The following is a 25,258-nucleotide window of genomic DNA, read 5'->3' on the forward strand; positions in this document are numbered from 1 at the left end:
TGAATGCTCATTCAGGTGATGAAAACATACCACATGTACCACACTGAGAGCATCAGTGCAGAGAGCAAGCTGAAAGATGCCGAGAAGCAGGAGGAGAAGCAGTTCAGCAAGTCTGGGGATCTCAACGTTAATCTCCTGCGCCACGAGGACCGCCAACCAAGACGCAGCTTCGTCAGGAAAATTGAGAAAATGAAAGAGAAGGTGAGTAAGAAGTATGTATAGTGTTGTGCTTGTTTACATACAGCACATATGTACTGCGATTCAGCTTTGGTTTTCGTGCAAAAAATCCTGAAGCATCTATTGGGTATTTAGGTCAGTTTAGACATTTAAAGCTGCTATAATCAGTATTTTGATAATAACAATGTATTTAATATGCAATATGAAAGGGGTTGCTTATAGTAATAATAATAAATTGTACTCTAAGTGAATGATGATGTTGCTCCATGTCTGCTGAAAGTTTACTATATGGACTTGAAAGATGACTTAAGAATAATGTTCAGTGCAGTTTACGCAGCTGCTCCTCAAAGCTGGATGCAGAGATTTGAAGAGATTAATTCTGTAAATGGAGAACAAGCTCTAGTTGTTCTTGGAGAGGGCAGGGGAGGGATATACCATCAGACAGGCAATAATATATAATATCCAAACTCTCTTTCCAACTTATGCTGATTTCTACTTGCAGTGTAGGGCTGGTGCTCTCTGGAGCACAATGTATTTCTTATTCTGGATCATTTTCTGGAATTTCTTCATACAATTGAAACTCCCATCATCTCTCAGGTGCAGGAAATCAAAAGTCTGTTAGGACGACAGTATTTCTCCCTCCTGCAGGCTGGTGTCCTCAGAGATGCTGCATTGGCTCAGGCACTCAGCACTGTTTATAACGCAGCGTGAATGAATTGTCTTCCTTGCTTTTTGTTTCTAAGCTTTTACTCTCATTACTCTGCTTGCCAACAGGTTGGAGGAGGAAGAGGAAGAAATAAAACTTAATCCCTTTTTCCTATAACCCACAGCTGAAATTCACATCATAATTGCTTTGTGAAATTGGAAATAAAATGTCCACGTGTAGTCAAATGTACAAACAGACTATTTAAATAATGGGAAAACTGTCTCTGCTTTAGAATTATGATGCTTTTGTTGTATTTGTACAAACAGCAGTAATGCCTCTCTGAGCCATGTCTGAATCATTGAGTTGTTAAAGTGAAACTGCTTTTTCAATACTGCGAACCACAAGAGAAAAATCACTCTTTTTTTCAGTACAAATGTCACTTAATGGAAAATGCTGTTTTGTATATATTCTTCCCTGCACTGATTATAAATATAAGTGTCTATATTTTTCTGAATTCACATTGGGGACACAGGCTCACAGATAGCCTATGTAAATCGAGCTTGTATGATTGAACACAAAGAGGCAGGAAGACTTCAAACAAACTGGCTGTGTAAATACTCTTTAAGTGACATTTTAATAGTTAGTAATTTTTGGGAAGTACACTGTTTTGCTTTCTTGCTGAGAGTTAGATAAAAACATAAATCCCGTTTTCATGCCTGCTGTACTGTTAATAATGAAGGCCAGCTGAAGCCAAAGGTTGGTTAGCTTAGCCTAGCATAAAGACTTGAAACTGGGAAACAGCTGGCCCTCTCCAAAAGTATAACAACAAATGAGATAGAATGTGTATAATTAGTTAACTTTTTTGTTGCAGGTATACAGATTTAGTTTGTTTTGGACTGAGCCAAGCCTGCTGCTTTCCCATGTTTCCAGTCTAAATGCTAAGCTGGCCCCAGCATCTTATATAAATGTAAATAACAGTATTCCCACTAAAGTAAAACTGCTCCTTGAATGCAGCATTTTACTAAGCCGTTGAACCCTTCATACATAGACATACAGTATATACAAAATAAACACATTTTAGCCACACCACTTACTAACACCAGAGCCTCTTTAAGTGCCTCTTTGTGATCCTCCACACTCTGCAGCCTCGGGTACTTAAGAGAGGAATAATGACTAAATGCCTGGCTGTGCCACTTAACATGTAACTATCTAGAGGCAGCTTCTCTACAGACCGCTTCTCCAAACTTCCCCTTCCATCTCTACCTGTCTGATGGTCCCAAAGCTGCAGCTGCCTGAGCACACATTCAGACCCCCCCTCCCCCACAAATGCTTGATTTCCCTGCACTGATGGTTTTTCTCTTCATCTGCTCTCTCTCCCTTCTCTCCTCCCCAGAGGCAAGCCAAGTACTCAGAGAATAAGCTGAAATGCACAAAAGCCCGGAACGACTATTTGTTGAACCTGGCAGCAACAAATGCAGTTGTGGCAAAATATTACATCCATGACGTCTCTGATATGATTGATGTAAGTATGCGCTAGGCACATGTGTTTGTTTACATCTCTCAGCTGGGATTTCTGATGTTGATTTAACTCTGCAGCACTGTCGCTTTTTTTTACCATCTGTTCCTGAGCGTGATTCACTCTCAGCCTGTTAGCTGTTTGTTTTCAAGCTGCTCTGTTGGCCCCAATGAATGTACTTGTCATCATTTTTTCATTATTAATCCCTGCACAACAAATTTAACACGGATAGGCTGCTGACTGACTGCTGTTGACATGGATATTAGTTCAGCGATCTGCAGCATCACACAGCTACAGAAAGATATTTTTTGACTGATTATTCCAAGGGACACCATCAGTGTTGACTCCTCTGTCTCGTCCTCGTTCTCTTGTTTTCTTTGATGCTGCTTTTGGGACCTTTGCTTTTAAAAAACACAATATGTCATTGTATATGTCTGTCTCTGTCACCAAGTACAAAACATGACCCAAGACACACTCACACTCACTCTCTCGCTATTGTCTATTGTCTGTCCTTTTGTGATCTCTCCTTTTATGGGTCAGAGTAGAGGATGCAGCATACTGACACTATAATATTCCCTTCATTATCACCTACAATTATATTCCTATTTTCCCTGCAACCCTGACTGGAATAAGTTGTTTAACAAACCACTAAGCCACTAAGGTTGGAAGCCAGTCAAAGTCAGCTGGTGAGCAGGGGCTGTGTTTATGCAGGCATGAAAGCAGTTAATGTGGTTGGCACCGGGCTCTCAGTCCTGGGTGACCTGCTACCAGTCCCCCTGCAGACAAACAGATGAACACTGAGATGAGGAAGCCTTTAATTGATCATTTTAGACAAAATCATCCAAAACATTCTGTATCTGTTCTTTTAAGATATGCACACAGCTCCCTCCTTAGGGTTGTGAGACTCGAGACTTGATTTGTTTTTTCATCTCATTGTCATTAAAAATGTAATTGTTTTTATTGTCCAGTTCCACTATTACGCAATGCACACACACACACACACACACACACACACACACACACACACACACACACACACACACACACACACACACACACACACACACACACACACACACACACACACACACACACACACACACACAGCCAACACAAATGGGCAGCTACTATTAACAGCCCCCCCTTTTCCTTATCTTCACTGAAGGTTTTGGTTTCAGAACTAATGTGCAGTTTGTTCTTGTTAGTTTGTGTTATTTGGATTAGGTAGTTGTGCTTGCAAGTTAGGTCTTTAGAAAAGTGTACAATTGTATTTTCCATGTTTTTTCTTGTGTTATACGGTGTTGCATACTTTATCTCAACCCTGTCACCTAGAAATTCAGTTCCCATATAGCAAAACTGAATTCTCATTTACGTTTAGAGGAAAAGTTTTTTTTTCCAACAACAGGTTGTGAAACACTTGCCATGGTCAATGTTGTAAATTCAAACAAAAATGATATGTTTTAGGTTTAGAGAAAGATCATGCTTTGTAATAAAACAAGTGTCACGAAAGTCAAGTAACGTTTTGCAAGTAGGTAGGCTATGTTCCATACAACATTCAATGCTTTTCTTCAAACACGGGACATGAACAGCAATCTCCTGGGTGATCTGTGTTAGTTTGACCCACTCATCCAACCAGACCTCCTCTCTACACAGACTTTTATGGACTTATTGACTATTTAGAGTTATCTAGATTAGAGACATTTTTGTGATAAGATAAAGACAAATGTAATTCAGGACAAAATATGTTTGCCTCGAAACATAATTGATAATACATTGTTGTTGTATAGCAACGTGATTTGTAGGAGACAGGGCTTTGCTTTGATGATTTAGTTTTGTTATTGACTGTCAAGCAAAAACCAAGGTTAAATCATTCCTAGTGAAGTCATACTTTGAAGGCCAGTGTTTAAGTGACAGATGGCAGTGAATGTGGGCTTTGTGGTTGTGGATATCAAACAAAAAACTTAAATATAAAGATAACGGTTTCTATCACTGGTGTTAACTATCACAGCCCTTCCATATGCCTGTTTTCCCCCTTCTCTCTGTGCTAATGGCCTGGCTGTCACATTTTAGCTTGAGGCCAGACCACCATACGGCACTTCATTAGTCACAGTGATAGATGTACATTTTTCCAGGTCAGGCATGATAGATATAGTTTTAGTGAGATTTATATAATATAATGAACATTACATTATTTTTAACACTTTCTGTTGAAATAGCACGAAGAGTTAGTGTCTGTTATATGCAGTGTGATGTTGATATATTGTTGGTAGCTGGACATACTGAGAACCCGATTCATGATTCCCTGCCTCTTTGATGGATCCAGTGTCTTTAAACTGAAAGGTCCATGTCATCCCAAGTCCTGCTGAGCTGCAGGGAATGGGATTGTGAGCTTGAATGGTTTGGCCCGCCACAAGCAGGGCAGAGGGGGAAGAAGGGTCCGTTTGTCTTGTCAGTGTAACTGTACACCACACACATCGAACCAGACGCTAACAAAAGAAAGAAGTCAGCTTTGTCAGTCAGCATCAGTGACTTTTAACTGTTGAATTGTAATTCTGAACAACATGTGGAGTTGATTCTATGCTGCCTAGACCTTTAGGAATAAAGTCGGTCAGTAGTGACAGCACGATGGAAACATTTAAGTTATTTAACAGATCGTTAGCTATAGCATACAGGGGAGGGAAGGGTTACAACAATAATTAAGTACATGGTTGTGCATTACAACTATTTATTCAGATTAAAGCATTTTAAACTGAATGTGTTCTGAAATAAATTAGAAATATTTGCAAATAATAAATTGCAGTTATATGTCCCTACAGTATGTTTGCACAGCAGCTCTAATGAGACAGATGAGAATATAAAAGCATAAAACCAGTCAATAGTATTTGGATTGAAGAGTGTATCTAATCTTTTTTCCAGTCATCTGCTTCTTCCAGGCTGCTGCAGATATGAATTTGTTCTCACTCAGTTTGCTTGTTTTTTTGTTTTGTTTTTAAAGCCAATTGGCTTCCTTTAGTCTTTAGCCTATTGAGCCACTTTGACCGAGTGGTGCAATGAGGCCTGTGCAAGTAAAGAGTCTACTTCCTCAGTGATAAAGAGTGTTTACAGAATTGTCAGCTGCCTCAAGCTCCCTCGAAACCTCCTCACTACCATCCTCTGCTTAATTAGGTTACTTCATCCAGCTCCGTATGACAGGGCTCTGTAATTATCCCTGTTGGCCTACCGCGTTTTCTCCTGTAATTCTGTGAACTTCTATTTTTGAAGGGTAACCCGTAGCAGGATGTTACTTTGGATTTAGTCCATTAAATAGGCCTGAATATTTCGTAAGATACTCAAACTAAAAGACTTTCTAACATAAATGTGCTCATTCCCTTCCACATTCTCTGATACATTTATATTGATTTTTCAAATTAAAGAGCAACTTAACACCAGTTGAAAAGTGTCTAGTGGCATAACTTTCCGTGTTGCTGCAGTGATGTAGAAGTGTATTTCGGGGCGTGGTCAATACACCATGACATCACTGTTGCTGTGGTTTCAGGTGCAACAGAGCACGCTCAGAGGTGAAACTGACTTAGTGTTAGAATGAATCCGAATGATTTCAGATTGTATTTTGAACTTCCATCTACTATTGCGTTTAGAGAGTGTTTCCTGGTTATTGATATGACATTTTATCTCTGCAGTGCTGTGACCTGGGCTACCATGCTAGCTTGGCACGCACCCTCAGGACCTACTTATCCGCCGAGTACAACTTGGAGACATCACGCCACGAGGGACTGGATATTATAGAGAATGCGGTAGACAACCTGGATTCCCGCAGTGACAAGCACAAGATCATGGATATGCATAACCAGGTGTTCTGCCCTCCAATGCGCTTTGATTACCTGCCACACATGGGAGATGAGGTGAGATGCTTTAAATGCTGCAGATTTAGATCCCTTAAGATTACACTTAAAGCTGACATCTTTTGAGAATTTATTTTAATTTAATTGTTTTTTACAAAGTAACTCTTAAAGCAAGTCTTACCTTTCTGGCATTTTTACATTCTTTTTGTAATCTTAAAATGCTCCTGAATGTAAATGTGAATCTAAAATAAATCCACCAGGTCCTAAAACTCATTAATATTCAATTTTCATATTTTTCTGATAAAATAAAACCAATCCTTTTATTCGGTTCAAATTAAATAATTTGCAGAGCCTGTTATCCATTTCTCTGTTTCACTTGCACTGCTTATGTTGTGTTTGAGTGCAATGGGAAGTCCGAAGTTTCGAAGGCTCTCCGCCGAATTTGCTAGAAGAAGGTTCTACTTTGACAGGCTTTTAAGTGCACTTTGCCTAGTTGGAGGTCCAAAACTTCTGACTTTCTATGGCACTCAAAAGTAGCATTTCTCTCAGTGCATGTCTGGGGAGCGTCAGAGGTCAGGCAGGGGGGAGAGGGTGGGACTTTGGAGGGAATCCCTGTGAGACATGCAAAAAAGGTAAGAATCACTTTAAAGCTTCAGATGGATCTATTAGTCTGTTGTAAGCCATGTGTCCTCCTTCGTCTCCTCAGGTGTGCCAGGTGAGCGCCCAGCAGCCTGTCCAGACTGAACTCCTGATGCGTTACCACCAACTGCAGTCTCGGTTAGCTACGCTAAAGATTGAGAACGAGGAGGTGAGGAGTTATGAAGGTCCTGTGCCTGTCCAGTGGCCCCTCCTCCACCACCACCACAACCTTCAGCCCAACCCCCCAAAAACAGAAAGCCTCATTTTCCCCAGAGCCAAGTAGGAGGGCCACATCACCATCTGTTCTCATTGCAATTACTCTCCAACAACCCTTGCTCTGCAGGAGGCGAGAATATATTAAGATTGTCACGTTGCCGTTGTTATGTATTTTATGAAGTTATAAGTGAAAAATGTCATTTTTGTGATGAAGAAAAGAGTTCCTCATTAAGAGCCACAGATACAAAAGTGCAAATGGAGGTTATAATAACCAGGGCTTGTAAGACTCTCCTGTGCAATGGCTCTGCATCTTCCCTGTACCCCCTTGTCTTGTGCTATGGAGGATAATGGACGAGCCCTGCCATTACTGGAAAATTAGCTTTATCAATCTCAACTCTAAACAAAAAACCCTCCTTCATTAATATAACATACAATTTGTGTCTTTGCCAGACGCTCATCATTTTCATGCCTTGCGGGTTGCTCTGGGCTCAAACTCCGATGCTGCTTGATGTCATTTCAGTGTAATTCAAGGTCATTTATTGTTAAGGCGTCAATTTGTCTTTGATATCAACATGCTAGTGCTGTAAATTACTCACACTCTTGAAAATGTCATCAATTACTTTGGTTCCATCCAGGCTTGGAATAAAATAGCCACGAAAAAGTAAAATCTGATGCTTCATTTGTCATTTTCTCCCCGTCGGTGCAGGTGAGAAAGACCTTGGATGCCACCATGCAAACGCTGCAGGACATGTTGACGGTAGAGGACTTTGACGTGTCCGATGCCTTCCAACACAGCCGCTCCACTGAATCCATTAAGTCTGTAGCCTCTGAGTCCTACATGAGCAAGCTGAATGTAGCCAAGAGGAGGGCAAACCAACAGGAAACGGAAATGTTCTACTTTTCGGTGAGTATGTCAATTTTGATACATCTGTCCTTCCAAACTGTCAATGACTGTTGGCCGGCCTACTATGAACTCTTTGTGCAGCTTTTCAAAATCGAGCCCATCAGTCTTCATTTCCACATGCTCTGCAAACAGAAATTAAATTAAAACTAGAACAGATTGAATTTGTGCTGATTTGAGCGACACTGAACAGTTTGACTGGGCTCATGTTACACTGGATTAGTGCTGCCGCTTGCTCATTGTTGCCTGTCTTTGTAGAAATTCAAGGAATACCTAAATGGCAGTAACCTCATCATTAAGCTGCAGGCCAAGCATGACTTACTGAAGCAGACACTGGGTGAAGGTAAGGAGTCTTTTCTCTTTACATATCTTCATCTGTGACCCACTGAATCCCACCACAGCTGCGTAAAGTCATTTAGGGTTATACATTTTTTACCCATTTTCATCCGAACTTAGGGGGCCAAAACGACGATATTTGATGCCAGTAGTTTGGTTATAATGGTGCAGTTCTTATCTAATAAACAGCAGAGAACGAGGTATAGGAGGCTACAGGACAACTGTTTCTTAGGGAAGCAGAAAGTAAAGAGGACATTAGAGTGGATATTCAAATGATATTCAAACCAAAGGCAGACCATCTACTTTGAGGTATGCATTCCACTTTCTACTTATCTTCATTGGTTAAAGTATTATCCGGTTAGTCTCTATATGGTAAAGCCTCAGGGAGGATTTCCATTTCCAGGCTGTAAAAGACAGGCTTCCCTCGGCCCCTCCCTTCCCCAGGGGTCCTCTTGTCACCTCAGCCGTGAACAGTTTACGCCCAATCAATCAGTGGGACCAGACCCAGGCCCATTTCTGCAGCTGCTCCTGCATCAGGGGTTCACCTTATAGAAAAGGGCATCAGGCACAGACAGCTGAGGCCATGCACGCATGAATATTTCTACATTTCACACGTTGTATTTATATATTAATTCATTCAAGTATTTACTTAATCATTTAATCTGCTTTGTTGAGTTTTAAAAACCTCAAGGAGCTGTGCTATTCCCTATGTGGCAAACTACCAACTACATTTTTTTGCACTTATTATACACTCACATATTAGTTCATATCAATCTCCAGACAGGTCTGTTTTTTATGTCCATGCTGGATCAGCTGAAAGGGTGTTTGAACACGGCATATGCCGCATCCAGGTACCACCCTCTTTTAATTATTCAGGTGATCAATCAGGGTTTCGTCCTGCTCATTAGCTCATCGCTACACACCCAAAGTAGCGTGTTTGTGTTGGTGTTGTTTGTGAGCATGACAGAGGGAACAAGATGAGACTGGTGACTGCCACATGGCGTTTATATCTTGCTGCGTGTATTGACTAAAACATAATGCCAAGCACTGGCACCACACAAGATGGTGTTGTTATATCTCTGAGGCCTTGTTTCCCAGATAAGGAGTCACAAATGTCCTTGTTCAGTGAATTCGTACTTGACTCCTTTTATGTTTATAGAATACACATCCCTTTATCATTGAGGGACTTTTTGTTATGAAATTAGGGGAAAGTCATCGTAGACTCTTTGCTTGATAAACTCTGTAATTTTGAGGTTGGTTGTCAGAGGTAGACAGACAGAGGCTATCACTCAGAGGAATGGTGTCTGGGCATATGTGCTGTAGTTTCTTCACATGAATGCTCCTGATACAATGTGCTATCTGCTAGAATGATGTGTTGAGAAATGGGCTAGCCTTTGCTCTTTCTGTCCGTTGTTAGATGGAGTTAAGATTTTTTGGTACATTGACTGCCTTCCAGTTTATAATCCAGTCAATGGCAGACAAAGACACACACAATGAAAGGCTGGGTCGTCTCTGAATTAACTGACCAAAGGATGTGTGCAATCAGTGGAAACATAAACGTTGACGTATTCTGAAATTAGTCCAAAAGAGTATAACCAAGTTTGATAATTACTTTGCAGACTGTGTTTTTTCTATACATATTCCTACAACATGTGCATGTGTTGTTGGAAACCAATAACAAAAGGCTCAGTGAACCAGCACAGACATCCTTCAACATATACACCCTGCTGCCACAACCCCCCTTTTCTTTGCTCTGCGACCCCACAGGGTCCTCTGGGTCCCCCGTGGTTTAGGCGACGACTGCTCAATAGCTCTGTCCAATGAATGGCGTTAGCACTGTTCCATTCATCTCTCTCAATAGTCATGTTGTGTCTCATCAAACCCTTCAGTGATGGTGGACACTGGAGTCTGTATAATATGTACCACAAAGATATAACATGTCCCTCTTGTGTTTTTGTTTTCCACAGGGGAAAGGGCTGAGTGTGGAACTACAAGGTATGATGTCATTCGCCTTTCAGCCTCAAAGCATCTGCTTATAGCATGTTTTCAGATTGTTTGAATATTAAAGAGGAAAGAAAAAAAGCATGTCAGTTGAACATCCAAACAGAAATATATATATTTAAAAATTGTGAAAAAATATGGGGGGAAAAAATTCTGTCATAAATTATGGTATTTGACTGCATTGGATAGCAACATTGCAGTCAATGAATAACAGGCACTGTCTATTAATGTTAGATCTGTGAAAACTAGTAGTGGCCATGGTTTTGCAGTTCCTGTTGTCCTTTCCAAAAATGACATCCTTGCACATATGACATATAGCTCTAGTCGTTTACTTTCATAAAGGCTTGTCATAAATATTGAAGTGACTTTTGACCCCACCTAGGGTTTACATGCTTTATTTTATATATATATTATAACGTTGGAGAAAACTTTACATCACATTTTTGCATTTTAATATTATTTCTTATTATTAGGTGTGACATAGGAAATGTAATTGTCTTTTCAGTGAGGAGTCATGTATGTTCCAACCTGTATCAATATATGATATCTTTGGATTGACATTTTAATGCTGAACTTTTCTGTCTGACAACAACACGTGGTAGGTTATTTTGTTCATAATTTGTGCTGTGTCAATAAGTGTTTCCACACCTAGAGTTTTGTAAAATCAACCCCTCGTTCGCAATTAAAAGGCCAATTTCGATCAGGCATCAGTGATAAAAGATATCTTAAATGAACTTTGGGTTTTTGTACTACTTAGTGTTAGCGACTGTTTTCTCATACCTGCTTTTGAACCTCCAAGTTTGGTTCTACAGTTTTCACAGAATATGGTGTTTTTGTACCCTTTGTCCATCATTTCACAGGCCGCCCACCCTTCCCCCTAAACCACAGAAAATGCGGAAGCCTAGGCCACGCTCCATGTATAACCATAAGCTGTTTAACGGCAATATGGAGACCTTCATCAAGGTACCTCTGGTGGTAGTGGTATATGACTGAGCAGCTCCTTTGGTGCAGGAGAGGAAGGCAGCTAGAGCCTTTGCTCTCATTCTGTTCCTCTTTCTGGCCTTCTGTTCCTCCCTCTTCCAGCTGCCCTTGATCATGATATAACGCTTCTGTTTAACCTCTAATCCTCCTCCTCCTCCTCCCATTCGATGTTCTGCTGGTGCAGACAGAGCGGCATTCAGCTGTCTCTTTATTCCCCTCCAGAACAATTCACCATCTCTGGCTTTATTTCTAAATCCAGTCACTCTTTCGTGCCTGAGAGGCAGGATACGGCCAACCCAACCCTTAACTGCATCTCTGTAGCTTTCATAGCAGTCGCTCTGCTAAGCCTTCTCTAACCTCCAGAGGGGTCATTCGTCATTTGAGCTTTTCTAACTTTGTGCTTCTCTGCCCTCTCTTCCTCTGCTACTCTGTGCTTTGCGGCTTTCTTTTCCAGAGGAAGAAGAAATGCCCGTACCCGCATTCAGGTACCTCTGTTGTTGAAGAGTATAGGTCATGGCACAAGGGCGCTTAAACTTTTAGACTTTAAGAAATATACTGGCTACTGCTTGGGCTACACTTGCATGCTGCTAGTTTCCACAACTGTTTGTATTCTATAACAACAGGTGAACAGGTTAATAAGAGCTTGCATTTTTGGCAATGTTTTTTTCAAATGCTCATGAGAAATAAATTGTTATTTGTATGTATTGATGAGAGAGAAATTTAGTTCCTAATTAATGGTGTTACAAAAATAACTTCGTATTACTTACTCTTTTAGTTCTATATTCTTTTTTGCTCTTTTTTTTGCTTGCCTTGTCTGTATTTATTTATTTTTTAAATCATTTGATTCCAGGATTCAGGACAACCAATCCCACTTGTTGTCGAAAGCTGTATCAGATACATCAATCTGTACGGTGAGTCTCGTATCGTGTTACTGCAACTAGTGCCTCTGAGTGAGAGGGCAGAAAAAGGGAGCAGACTATGAAGTCCTTTGAAGACTCCTTCAACTTCATCAGTAGTGACAGCAGCTATTGGACGAGGCAATCTATTTTCACAAATAGCCGTAGGTACAGAGACTGACCTGCTCTCCTCTGCACCCCGAGTCTCTGAGGTGCTCAGCTGCCTGCCAGTAATTTGACAAGCTCACAACAATAGATCACACATAGAGAGTTTTAAAAGTCCCATTGGTCTTGGTTTAGTCAGTTCAGCCACCACCCCCATACCCTCTTTATAGCTCCTCCCTGTCTACCTTCACATCTGTCTTCAGCTCATTGCTGTAGCCTGCAGGCCTTTCCCCTGGATCTGGACCTAATGAAACTCCAGAAAACTGATTAGGAGCCCTCTAACTGAAACCATATGCTGCAGCCTCACTGAGGGGCCCTCTCATGGAAAAATACGCATCTCCCTTTATGACTAGATTACATTTCCTGCTCTGTGTTATGTGTTTCCAATGGGCTTTCATGAAGCTGGCACTGGGGTTTGGAGATAATGGTAGCTAGCCTAGCTCTAAATCGTAACCCCAAATTCTGGATTGTATTTCTTTCAGGCTTGCAGCAGCAAGGCATATTCCGTGTGCCGGGATCACAGGTGGAAGTCAATGATATTAAGAACTCTTTTGAGAGAGGTGAGTCAAAGACAGATGGCATTATATTCCCCTTTTTTAATGTCAGTCAAAAAATACTTAAAGGGGACATATTTTGCTTAAATTCAGGTTAATCATTGTATTTTGCATTTCTACTCGAACATGTTTACATGCTTAAGGTTAAAAAAAACCCACATCATTTGTGTGTACTGTCTGTCTGAAATGCTCCGTTTAGGGTCACTTTAAGCCCATCTCCCTTAAAAGCCCACTCTGCACTTATTGGTTAGAAGTTAGCATAGTTGTGACATCACAACTGTACATATTTTGATACTTTCATGGTATTTATAAAGCACCTTAACCTGCTTTATAATCAAAATACGTGAAAAGCTCACTTTTTAACAATAAAGGACGTTTAAAGAGGCTAAAACCATCAAATGTCACCACTAAAAGCCCATTTTTCTCAATCAGGTGAAGATCCTCTGATTGACGACCAGAATGAGCATGATATCAACTCAGTGGCAGGGGTGCTAAAGCTGTACTTCAGAGGACTGGAGAACCCCATCTTCCCAAAGGAACGCTTCCTGGACTTCATCTCTACTATCAGTGAGTCACGCACAACAGGCAATATTCAAAGCCATGGCAGTCGAGTGTGGACTGGAGGAATAGAAGAGAAAATGCACCTTGCGGTTTCTTAGGGACTTAGCCTTACTGAAGGGAAAGGCATGCAATGCAGCACATGGAAGCAATCTCAAGACCAGGGCTCTCTGCCTGATATTAAACAGAAAGCCAGTAGGAAGAGGAGAGTGTAGGCCTCATCAGTTTGCCGTGTGCGAGTTCACCACAGAGTCATTTCCCCGCTGTTTCTACAGTAATAGTTTGATCACTTAGTGTGCCTTAGGGGTCTATGAAAGGCAGGAGGGGGCATCTATTAAAGTGTCATATAACAGTTTTCAGAATCTCTGCCTTCTGCTTTTGCTCACTTTGTCCAATTATCCTTGCTAATGTCTGCCATATATTATATTTCAGTGGACATTGCCATTAAAGGCTTGATGTCCACATATATAAAACTTTAAAAGCTAGATTTGTCTCCTTTTATAGCGGTGTAAACCACTGTTGTTACACCTGTCTGTCTCTGTCCTTTGTGTTTCAGAGCTGGAGTCTGGAGCTGAGAGAGCGCATCACATCCAGCAGATTACTGTGACTCTTTCCCGCACCATCATAATCGTCATGAGATACCTTTTTGCTTTTCTTAATCAGTGAGTTTGCGCTGATAATCATTGTATTCTAGCCCACAGGTACTGGTGTGTACAGAAGAGCATGTGAATGAGTTTATTCTTTGCACAGACTGATTGAATCTTAAACTTAACTCACACATAAATGTGGAATTCTATTGGGGAAAATCCATATTGAACGAGCAGAATAGCTAAAGTACAGTCAGGTGAGAAGACAAAAAATATTTTGAGAAAAAAACACCTGCTATTTATTGCTACATCTGTCTGCAGTGTTTTAGGAGTTATTTATGGGCTCTGAAACTCATGCCTCGTTGAAGTAGTATACCTGTCCTCTTATAATGGAAGTTATTAATGCTCCTTTTACTGGGTTTGCCTGCAGAACAAAGAATTTGATTTCATACCCTAGGTTTTACTCTGCTCTTCTATAACCCCCCCCCCTCTCATTGTTGGAGCTGTTCCAGCTGTGGCTTTACTGCTTTTACTCAGCTTGTTGATAACGTGCGAGGACTGATTAGGACTTGTGGCAAGTGCCGGCTATGTCTATTTGTTTGAGGGGGTGGCCGATCGGTGCTTTTTTAAGCAAATATCTAACTAACATGTGCAATTAAGTGTGTAACACAACATTTAAAAACTAAATTCAGCTGAAGCCAGACTCTGACTCTTTACGAGATGTGTCTGCTACATGTTTTTCTTCATGCATTATGGGGATTGATCAATTAATGTGAAAAGGGTCAAAAATAGAAATGAACCAACAGAGAATTATCACCTCAATTCCCTTCATCTCAATTACCCCTTTTCGACCAAGACATTTTGAGGGCCGGTTCAGAGCTGGTGCCCAATCTTGAACCAGTTCTTCCTGTTTCCACAGCCAAAGAACCGACTCTCGTTTAGGAAAACTGGTTCCAGAGCGGCACCAACTCTTTACTGGCCTAGAACAGGCACCACTTCTTGCTTGCCTTAAAAAATGTTGTGAATTTAGAATTGATATAATTCATTGTTGTTTTTGGCAATATTAACAACTTTTCTAAAGAGACATGTCTTCTTTAGTATGCTTGATCAACAGAGAAACACTGTTTAAGTTGATGTTTATTCAGTTATGCACAATAATTAAACACAGTTCCTTTCAGAAAATCAAAGAAATATTAACAACTCAGAAAGCAAATGGCAGTTTTCATTGAACACAGCTCCAGCTACACTCATTTGATTCTGCCGTTGCCTGTAAAGACATGAATCATAAATACATAAATGGATCGTTAATTATAACTGTAGTGTGATCAATTAAAGGTAGTCTGTGCTAGGTAAGGCAACTTTAACTTCCAACCTACATTCATGGTTAATAAAAATCAAAACGATAATTACCTTTCTTCTCAAATTAAATCATCCATTGTATTCAAGACGAGCAGCACGAATGTGTTGTAGTCCACCATTGTTGTTGTTGTTGTTGTTGTGCTTGAAGTGGGCGTGGGAGGAAACTTCAGACGGTTTTGGTTTGTCGAAAAAGGGAAGATGTAGCTTTGAACCTCTAAAAACCAGCACTATGCAAGTGTCAGTCACAAATAACAAATGTATTAACTACCTGATTGACATAGTGGAGCATTTAGCACCTAAAGAGCCAGATATTTCTCTCAGGAGTTGGTGGAGACTATAAACAGAGATAAGAGGAGGGTCGATATTGGACCAGGAGGCCAGAAACATGACTCCAAATAAATAATAATGTTGTTCTTGGTCTTCTGGATGTATACAGTTGCTGTTTGCTCACACATTTGTCTGTAAGTTTAAAGAAGATAAAACAGGAATGTAGCCATGTCTCTCCAAATGTGATTGCTCAAACACACAATGCTGCCCTGTTCTGTCCCTCAGTCTGTCCCAGTACAGTGACGAGAATATGATGGATCCATACAATTTGGCAATCTGCTTTGGTCCAACCTTGATGCCCATTCCAGACGGACAGGATCCCGTAGCGTGCCAGGCACATGTTAATGAGGTCATCAAGACCATCATCATCCACAATGAACTTATCTTTCCCAATCAACGTGAGCTGGACGGCCCAGTGTATGAAAAGTGCATGACCGGGGGAGAGGAGTACTGGTGAGTACTGATGGTGAACATGTGACAAAAGTATAATTATGTTGAGACAACAGTTCCATTTGTCATGAGTTTAAAAGGAAAGACTGTGTGATTTTATTGTATCTTCATGAATTCAATATTTGACATGTTCTAGTATCTACACAGAGATGTAACTTTTCCATTTACTCTCACAGTGACAGCCCACACAGTGAGCCAGGCACTATTGATGAGGCTGACAATGGAACTGAACCACACACCAGTGATGAAGGTCAGTACATCATTTTTCATCTATTTTTTTTAAGGTTTTTCTTGTTATTACCCAGGTACAGTATGTCCCCAGGGATGGCAATGATGGTCGGTCTGATCCAGGCTGAAATCAATTACTATTGAATGGAGTGTGATGACATTTGGTACAGATATTAATGTTCCCCTCTTGATAAACTGTAAAATCCTTGGTGATTCCCTGACTTTTCCTCTAGTGCCATCATGAGGTTAGATTTGTAATATTCCCAATACTTTCTTTTTGACCAAATACCTGTACTGTAAAACGTATAACATACCCATTAGTCTCTGTAGTGAACAAACTTAACTAAGATGGTGAACATGAAACATTAAATCTGCTAAACATGTTATCATTGTCATTGGGAGCATACTAGCATGCTGACCTTATCCTTTAGCTCAAAGCTCTGCTGTGCCAAAATAAAGCCTCATGGAGCCACTAGCAAGGCTCTTAATCTTGTTTGTTCATGTGGGACATTTTTCTGATGTATTGTTTTTACTGTTAGTAGCCATGTGAACCATGTGGGTCCTGCTTGTGTATCAGAGCTTGGGAAACATGTTAGTAGTATTATGTTAACTTTGCATGCAAATATTGAAAAAGAAGGGGGAAAACAGAATTTAACATCTTGGCAAGTAGCATTACAATAATTTCATATGGGAATATGAATAATATGACTTTAGTCCTTGTGGATAAGAAAGCCACACAGACTGACTTTTTTTATTAAGTGCTTTTCCACTGAGAGGTGAGTAAGGTTTGCGCTGCAATAGCTTATGATTGCAAAGGATTATGTATTGTTTGAAGCTGAGTAAACAGTGCTGGCATGCAGCACTGCCCCTTTGATCTGTCTGTCTGTCTGTGTGTGCGTGTGTGTGTGTGTGCGTGCGTGCGTGCGTGCGTGCGCGCGTGTGTGCGTGCGTGTGTGTGTGTGTGTGTGTGTCCCTCTCCTTCTCCCTCTCCCTCCTCCCCTGCTTGCTCTTTGTTCAGTGTTAGTCAGCAATTCTCCTGAGACTTTCTCCTTTGTGCAGTATTTCCCCAATTCTCCTCTGAGTTTTGAATGCATAACTGGGCCAGGCACAAAAGCCAAAACACGGGTAATACACAAAATAATATCTCCTGTGCCATGTGTGAAGAATAGACAGGTCTATGAAGTATATAGTGTGATGTCGAACCATGGTAACCATGTTTTGCTCCTGCTGGATTTAATGTTGAGAGTCTTTTTTTGACATTATGGGCTCTCGTGTTGCACTGTAGTTTCTGTACCCGGTTCAGTTGGCATCCTCTGGCTACGGTTCAGTTTTCATGGAAGAAAAACGAGTTAGCATCAGACTAAGAACAAAACAACCATACTGTACCTTTTTTCAGAATTGTGATTTCAAAACAGCTTTTATCCTTATTCACGCACAACTATGGGACTAGCACAACTATGCCGTTCTCTTTCACATCTTTGCACCCCTTGGGTTTGTTTTTCAAAATAAAATCAGAGGGGTGCAAAAGTGGGTTTTTCTTGGTGAGAGCTGATTGCTGCTACAGTTAACTCTGACTGACCCCTGCTGGCTGGTACGCTGAAATTTACTGTAGGTTTTCTTAGGCAAAAATCGTCTTGTATAATTACTTTTTGCGACCTAGTTATTTTCCATATAACATGTTTAAACAGTGGTGACTGTTTGTCATGCAATTACTAGTTCACAAACTATTGGTAAATTATTTCTCCACACACACGTTTGTCATAATTTCAGCTTTGTAATTCTGTAGTATGGCTTAGAGATGCACCGATCCAGTTTTTTCCAATCCAATCAGATACCGATACCTGGTGTGTGAGCGTATCGGCCAATACCTGATATCCATCCAATACTTCTGTTGAATGAATGAACCGTATACCTCGCCATGTGAGTGAAGGCATCAGGCTTGACATAAACATTTAGCCTTGTTAAAAAAGGTAACAAATTAACACAGATAAATGAAATGATGAATTAATTATTTATTAACAAAATAACAAAGTGTACATTAGCAGCAAAAAGAAACAAACAACACTTCCAGGTAAAGTGCACTGCAAACAGATATTCTAAAATATATATAAAACCCTAACCAGTGTTGCAAACATAAAATTGAAGTGACTAGATCCCTGAAACTGTATTGCTGTGTATGATATTAATATCCGATCAAGCTAATTAGTCAATATCGGAGCTGATATATCGTATCGTATTTCGTAAATGCAGAAAATGCAGAAAAGTAAAAATTAAAAGCACATATTCCAAGATCTCTTGATTACTCTATTATTATTATTATTTTCATTATTATTATTATTATTATTATTATTATTATTATTATTATTATTATTATTATTATTATTATTATCATCATTATTATTATTATGTTTTTAGTGCTATATGTACTTAATAAGATCTGGAATTGAAGACACTGTGGTCTCACTATTAGACATGCTGTCTCAGGCAATTAGACTTTATTTTCACAATATAAAGTTACCACCTCCCCATATATATATATATATATATATATATATATATATATATATATATATATATATATATATATATATATATATATATATATATATTAAGCAGTTGGTTAAGCTTTTTGATGATGTCTACTTATGTTTTCAGAAGTTGAACAGATCGAGGCTATTGCTAAGTTTGACTATGTGGGACGCAGTCCAAGGGAGCTGTCCTTCAAAAAAGGAGCCTCTCTGCTTCTGTATCACAGAGCATCTGAAGACTGGTGGGAGGGCCGCCACAATGGAGTCGATGGCCTCATCCCGCATCAGTACATTGTAGTACAAGACCTGTGAGTAACAGCATAATGCATTGTAGTAGCTGCTGTTTATTGTGGGTATTGTAATTCTGATAACATTCGATAAACTATTTGGTTGGACAAAGTTACACTGAATATTCAGGTATACAAGTGCTTCATGTGTGTATCTTGTGCTCACCACCAGTGCCTCTGCTCTTTCAGGGATGATGCTTTCTCAGATAACCTCAGCCAGAAAGCAGATAGTGAAGCAAGCAGTGGACCATTGCTGGATGATAAGGGTTCATCCAAAAATGATGCCCCGTCACCATGTGAACAATCACCTGACTACAACTTTGGAGGAGTCATGGGGAGGTGGTTACAATTGTCTTGTTTTAAACGTTGTGTGTAGTGCTACTGAGGAGTTCTCCTGTTTGACTGTTGGTCCGATCTGATCCCACTCTGCAGGGTAAGGCTACGATCCGATGGAGCTGCAATCCCACGACGTAGAAGTGGTGCAGACACCCACAGCCCAACCAGAGTGCCTGACACTCCGCCTCGGGCTGCAGCCTGTCCCAGCAGCCCGCACAAGGTGTCTATCAGCAAGAGCCGTATTGAGAGCCCAGAAAAGAGGCGCATTGGTACCTTTGGCAGTGCAGGAAGCATCAACTACCTGGACAGGAAGGCCTATCCTGAGGGCCACCCTCTTAGACCGGTGCAGGGCGCTACTCGTCACAGCAGCCTCGGGGACCACAAATCACTGGAGACTGAAGCTCTGGCTGAGGTAAGTGGGACTTACCTTATATCAAAACTGATGTGAAAATAAATCAAACATGTTACCAAGAAATAAAAGTTGTCTCTTTAGATGTCTGTTTGATGACACTGTGGTCTCACTACTAGACATGCTATAAAGTCTCAGGCAATTAAAGCATATAGGAGGATTTGGAAGGTTTGGTTAGAACAGAGCCAGAGCTCCCGATGTAGCTGTCAATCTGAGAGCAGCAGCTGGCACCTAGAATGAATGTCAGGGCCAGACCGCAGCTGGCAGATAGACATATCTCAAGGACACAGTGGCCTGGAACTGAATATTAGGCACTGAAGGTTCAGCTAATGGCTTTAGTCATCAGATCCAAACGTAATCAAAACCTCTAATGTTCAGCAACTTGACCCAAACTGATTCTTGGGTTTCGATTTCCTTCGGGTTCCAATGGGTCATTTCAAAGTGGTATTCAGCACAGCATATTGAACACAAACAGTGAGTGTTGAAAACCCCATAATTACACTTCATCTTAAATCTCAAAAGTTATCAAACAAAATGGTGTAAGTGATTAAGTATCCAAATAGAAACACTACTGTACCAATTGTTTTGCATATTTGAATTCATATCACCTGTACTTTTTGCAAACCATGTTGCTGTGTTTTAAAAAAGATGTTTTAGGTTGTTTTTTATACCATTCCAGTCACCAAGTTATTTATTTATTTGAAAAAGGGACAATGTACATTAATTAACATTAAAAACAAGTGTAAATTATAGTTAAGAAGCTAACACTTGCAAACACATGGGTGTAGTCTTAAGTGTCATTTTTAAATGCTAGATGCCTCACTGTCCTGGCTGTTAGTTTTGATCGTACTGTTGTGCTCATTTTCATCTCTCCTCTACCAGGACATAGAGAAGACCATGACTACAGCGCTCCATGAGCTCCGTGAGCTGGAGCGACAGAACACTGTTAAACAGGCTCCTGACGTGGTCTTGGACACCCTGGAGCCCATGAAGAACCCAGTTAGCTCTGAGCCCGGCAGTCCTCTGCATACCATTATGATCCGTGACCCGGATGCGGCCATGCGCCGCAGCAGCAGCTCCACCTCTGAGATGATGACCACCTTTAAACCCGCTCTCTCTTCCCGGCTGACTGGGGCTCAGCTACGCCCTCCACCCATGAGGCCGGTGCGCCCTCCTCCAACCCAGCACCGCTCGAGCAGCTCCAGCTCTTCAGGGGTCGGCAGCCCTGCTGTAACTCCCACTGAGAAGATGTTTCCAAGTAACAGTACAGCTGCAGGTTCTAATATGAATACATCGAGTGATTCTGGAGATAAGTCTGGTACCATGTAGCAAAGGTGGAATCTGTCAGGTGAAAAGGAGGTAAAGCTTTCCAAGTGAGGAGAAGGTTTATGGAAATGAGTGCTGATGTGTGAAAAGCAGATATGGATATTCCCCTCTCTGTTTTCTGCCTGACTTAATTCATGTGCAGGAAGTTCTTGAAGCGAGCCTACAATATGTTACCAGGGTGATAAAGCGGCAGAGGAAGCTGTAGAGGTGTGAAGCTCAATTCTCTTTGAAACTTGATTTAACTAAAGAAAATGTGCATAAGAATACGTACAATTTCAGTTTTACCTCAGTTTCAACAAAAGAATCTTTGGCCGTGTTCTCGTTTCATGCGTTTAATGCAAGTGAAGCAATACTTGTGTGACACTTAGTATTAGTTTCCACTCAGCACATGTTGTCCAGCTGATGTTTCAGTCACTCTTGCTGATGTGTATGAAACACATCTGGACAGGTGTAAACATTCAGGCTAGGTACCATGTTTGGTTACCATTTAGGTTGCGGGCCTTTTGGCTGTACATAGAAAATTACTTGAAGTCGCCATGCTTTCTGTTTGTACTATAATACAGTGGATGTTCAGCAAAGTAACAACTTAGTGACATTATATACTTCTGCATGTGGGGTTTGGAGAAAATAAGGAAAGATTTTCATCATTGACAGATTTGTAATGATGCAGGATTTTCACATATGGTCATTGTAAGCATAAAATATTAGTTCATAAAAAAAAAATCGAATTTCAAATATCCAAATATTTGACAAAGTAATACATGGGGATCCAACCATATTATATTTATATCTGCCATGTGTGTGGTACTCTAGATGTTGTACCTGAAGTCATCGCATTTACTGCTGAAGATAAAAAGCATCCTGGCATGAAGATGATTTCTGAAGTCTAATAATTATCAGATCATAAAAAAGCAAAGCACCCTCCACCATCATCTATGGTTGGACTGTGGGCACACTTAACCAATTCATAAACTAATGTAGAAATCCTGTGGTCAACCTGTACATAATATATAACTAGTAATTTTTTAAGTGTTAATCTTGTACAGGCTATTACAAAAAAAGGCAAAGGGTTGGCCGTGAGGAAAGACCATAAACCACCTTTTTATCATCTTCAGTAAACTACAAACATACTCTTTATCCGTGCAAAATAGAGGTAAAAAAAGGTACCTTGTACTGTGTGATTTGAGTGCATTTGGTAATTGTACTGTAGTAAACGGATTGCTGTTGAACGGACAACAAAGCCTAAATACATGTCTTCTGCGTGTTTTTGACACATTTTCACACTCAGTTCCTAACACTTGAGCTGTTGCCACTTTAGGTCTGATTTTGGGTGATTTTTAATGTTGCATAACGGTTCCTTTTTTTTTAAATTTAGAAGGTGAAACTGACCCAGGGGAAGCTGGGAAGTAGATGCTGTGACATTCTGTAATCACAGCTATCACATTTTCCTTCCCTTCTGCCATTTTCTTACCCTTGTTGATAGATACAGTTATGCTCTGACTGTAGACTATTTCCAAAACTAAATAGAGAATATTTCAGTGTTTCTATATCTACTGTACCGCTTGTCATTCTGACAGCTCTAGTCTGGAGACTTGTTATCCGCATCCCAAAGAGCCTGCTTAGTTCTGCATGTTTTGCGCTGTGATGTCTGACTCATATTCTGCGGCAAATTAAACAATGGCTTTATGTGGTGCCTTTTCTTGGTAAACGCACAAATTAATTCAATATTCTAAATGGGCCTTAACATTTATGGGGATTAGGAATGATGAATTAAGCTGCTTGTTGCAGTTGTTAAAAAAAAAGAGAAAGAAAACCGAGTGAGCTTAACTGAGTAAAAATCAACTTAAATATTAGCATGTAAACCAGGCCCTAGTTACACTGTCAACTCTGCAGACAGTCTGTATATTCTGCAGTCTTACTGAAGTACATATAAATTAAATATAATCGCTTGATGTCAATGGATTGATTTAGAACGGAGAGCCAGAAAAAGGCAGTACAGCATTTAAAGTCAGACAGTTCAGTCACGTCCTCTGCTGGTTCCTGCTGGTATTGCTTCTTCTTGTGACGACCCAGTGGATACCATCTCCTTTCTGTGGGCATTATGATCTGGAACTAATATTACTATCACTGAGCTTATTCATATCGTTCTCTTTGTCTGTCCTGATTACAGTTTTGCTGTGTTGAAATCTATGACAATAATGTTACAAAAAAAAAGCATACGTTTACTGAAATACGAAGAAAGCACACAATTTCAAAAGGTGAATTTATCATCATTATATTTAACCAGACTGTTTTGTTTTTTATTTATAGACACTTGTAAGTGAAGCAGAAAATTTGAGTGCCTTTTGTGCACAACATCAATTTTTATTGGACTTTTATATTTCCTTTTTTACTGTAATATGTTGTCTATTAGTTGTCATGTTTATTATAAACTGATGTTGCTTTTTTATCTTTACTTTCTATTGATACTCAGTCATCAAACCACCGCAATGAATACATTGTGTAAATATGTTCCTCTCATAAAATGCTCGTCTGTGTTTGATCACTGAAGAATAGAAGTTATAGAAACTACTGTACACACGATCTACTGGTGAAGTTCAGTGGAATCATCTCAGAATATTTCTCTAACTTTTTTTGTTTTCTGTGTGAACTGCCTGTGCTGTAGTTGAGCCATAATTTGTCATTTTGATCCTTCCCCTCATTGCAGTATTGTTGGAAGCAGCAGGACTGATATGGACCCTCTTCTTGCAGAGGTTATAAGGCACTTGGTGCACTCTCTTTCTCCCTTCATGTGATGTAACACAGACGTTTTCTTTCCTGGAATGTATGCTGAAATGAGTTACACTAATTATCTGCTTTCATGAGAAGACAATGGGTTAATATTCAAAAAGGACATCACAGTAAGTGAGCAGACTGTCATGTCGTGGGGACGGGAGTGTGAGTTGTCGTCACATTGTTTACCTTCTCTTTAATTGTTTGTCTAGTGATGCTGTTTGTTAAGGAGTATGTGGTTGGTTGAAACCCTGTGATGTAATGTACACCATACCACTGACTGGATGTTGAAAACCCCTGGATCCAAATAAAACCATTATTGCTCTGTGATCTGATTGTGGTGAGTGAATTGATTTGTGAATCACATAATGGAAATGGAAGCATTGTTTTCTGGTTTAAGTTCCTGATTGGATAGTGTTTCAGGGTCTTCCACTTCTCAGCGTCTCTGCACCGTTGTTGCAGCCAAGGAGAATTTATATACGGTATCTGCAGTGCACAGAAACTGTGCCTTTTAAATGAGCTGTCACGACTTCTGTACAGTTGTTATGTCACAACTATACTATATTTAGGTATAAAGTGCAGCTACAGTGCTGTTACAGTATAGACCCATTAACTCTGACAAGTCAGAGCAGACTGGGCTTTTTCAGGAAGTGGTCTTAAAGAGACAGGCGATAAAACAGCATTTCAGACAGAGGGTGAATACAGATATATACCAGGTATATACCTGTATTCACTGGCATTCACGTGTAGCGGAGGTGCGTGTCGCCCCCCACCCCCCGAGTGTGCGTTTTGACAATTATCGGGACAGGGCGAACATCGCAGTGAACTGCTGATATCTCCCAGTAATAATGGACATTTGCGGGAATTATTGGGCATTCAAGGGGCCGATAATCTGGGTTAGTGTATATTCAGACAGACTGTATGAGAAACATAATTTTGAACATTAAAGCATTTAAACATGTTCCTCTAGAAAATCAAAATACAAGTATGAACCTGAAAATGGACATGTGTCCCTTTGAAAATAAGTTAATTATGATAAGTTTACATTCTTAAATAGTGTAAGATGAGAGAAGGAGAGAAAGATTAAAAAAAAAAAACAGGCATTAGCCAATACAAAATGAACTGACTCTTTATACAAAATCACGAGGATCGTTTGAATGGTGTGTTCAAGATTCTGCAGTTTATTCTGTTGCCACATGGTGGAGAAACTGCAGCAGAAAACAA

General features: G+C 40.2%; 1 protein-coding gene across 1 annotated transcript in view; it reads left to right on the top strand.

Moving 5' to 3' along the window:
• The window catches only part of srgap3 (SLIT-ROBO Rho GTPase activating protein 3), a 65,532-nt gene extending 41,213 nt beyond the window's left edge, over positions 1–24,319 (top strand). The window contains exons 5-22 of the mRNA XM_083939064.1: positions 16–201; positions 2,217–2,345; positions 6,017–6,238; positions 6,885–6,986; positions 7,740–7,937; positions 8,193–8,277; positions 10,238–10,265; positions 11,132–11,234; positions 12,103–12,163; positions 12,796–12,873; positions 13,300–13,434; positions 13,982–14,087; positions 15,924–16,151; positions 16,325–16,398; positions 19,032–19,212; positions 19,381–19,530; positions 19,624–19,939; positions 20,819–24,319. Coding sequence (XP_083795190.1) covers positions 16–201; positions 2,217–2,345; positions 6,017–6,238; positions 6,885–6,986; positions 7,740–7,937; positions 8,193–8,277; positions 10,238–10,265; positions 11,132–11,234; positions 12,103–12,163; positions 12,796–12,873; positions 13,300–13,434; positions 13,982–14,087; positions 15,924–16,151; positions 16,325–16,398; positions 19,032–19,212; positions 19,381–19,530; positions 19,624–19,939; positions 20,819–21,265 — 2,829 coding nt within the window. The 3' untranslated portion in view covers positions 21,266–24,319. The remainder of the gene's footprint in view (positions 1–15; positions 202–2,216; positions 2,346–6,016; positions 6,239–6,884; positions 6,987–7,739; positions 7,938–8,192; positions 8,278–10,237; positions 10,266–11,131; positions 11,235–12,102; positions 12,164–12,795; positions 12,874–13,299; positions 13,435–13,981; positions 14,088–15,923; positions 16,152–16,324; positions 16,399–19,031; positions 19,213–19,380; positions 19,531–19,623; positions 19,940–20,818) is intronic.
• The last annotated feature ends 939 nt before the right edge of the window (positions 24,320–25,258 follow it).

Source organism: Echiichthys vipera, assembly GCF_963691815.1.
Source record: "Echiichthys vipera genome assembly, chromosome: X".
Lineage (NCBI taxonomy): Eukaryota > Metazoa > Chordata > Actinopteri > Perciformes > Trachinidae > Echiichthys > Echiichthys vipera.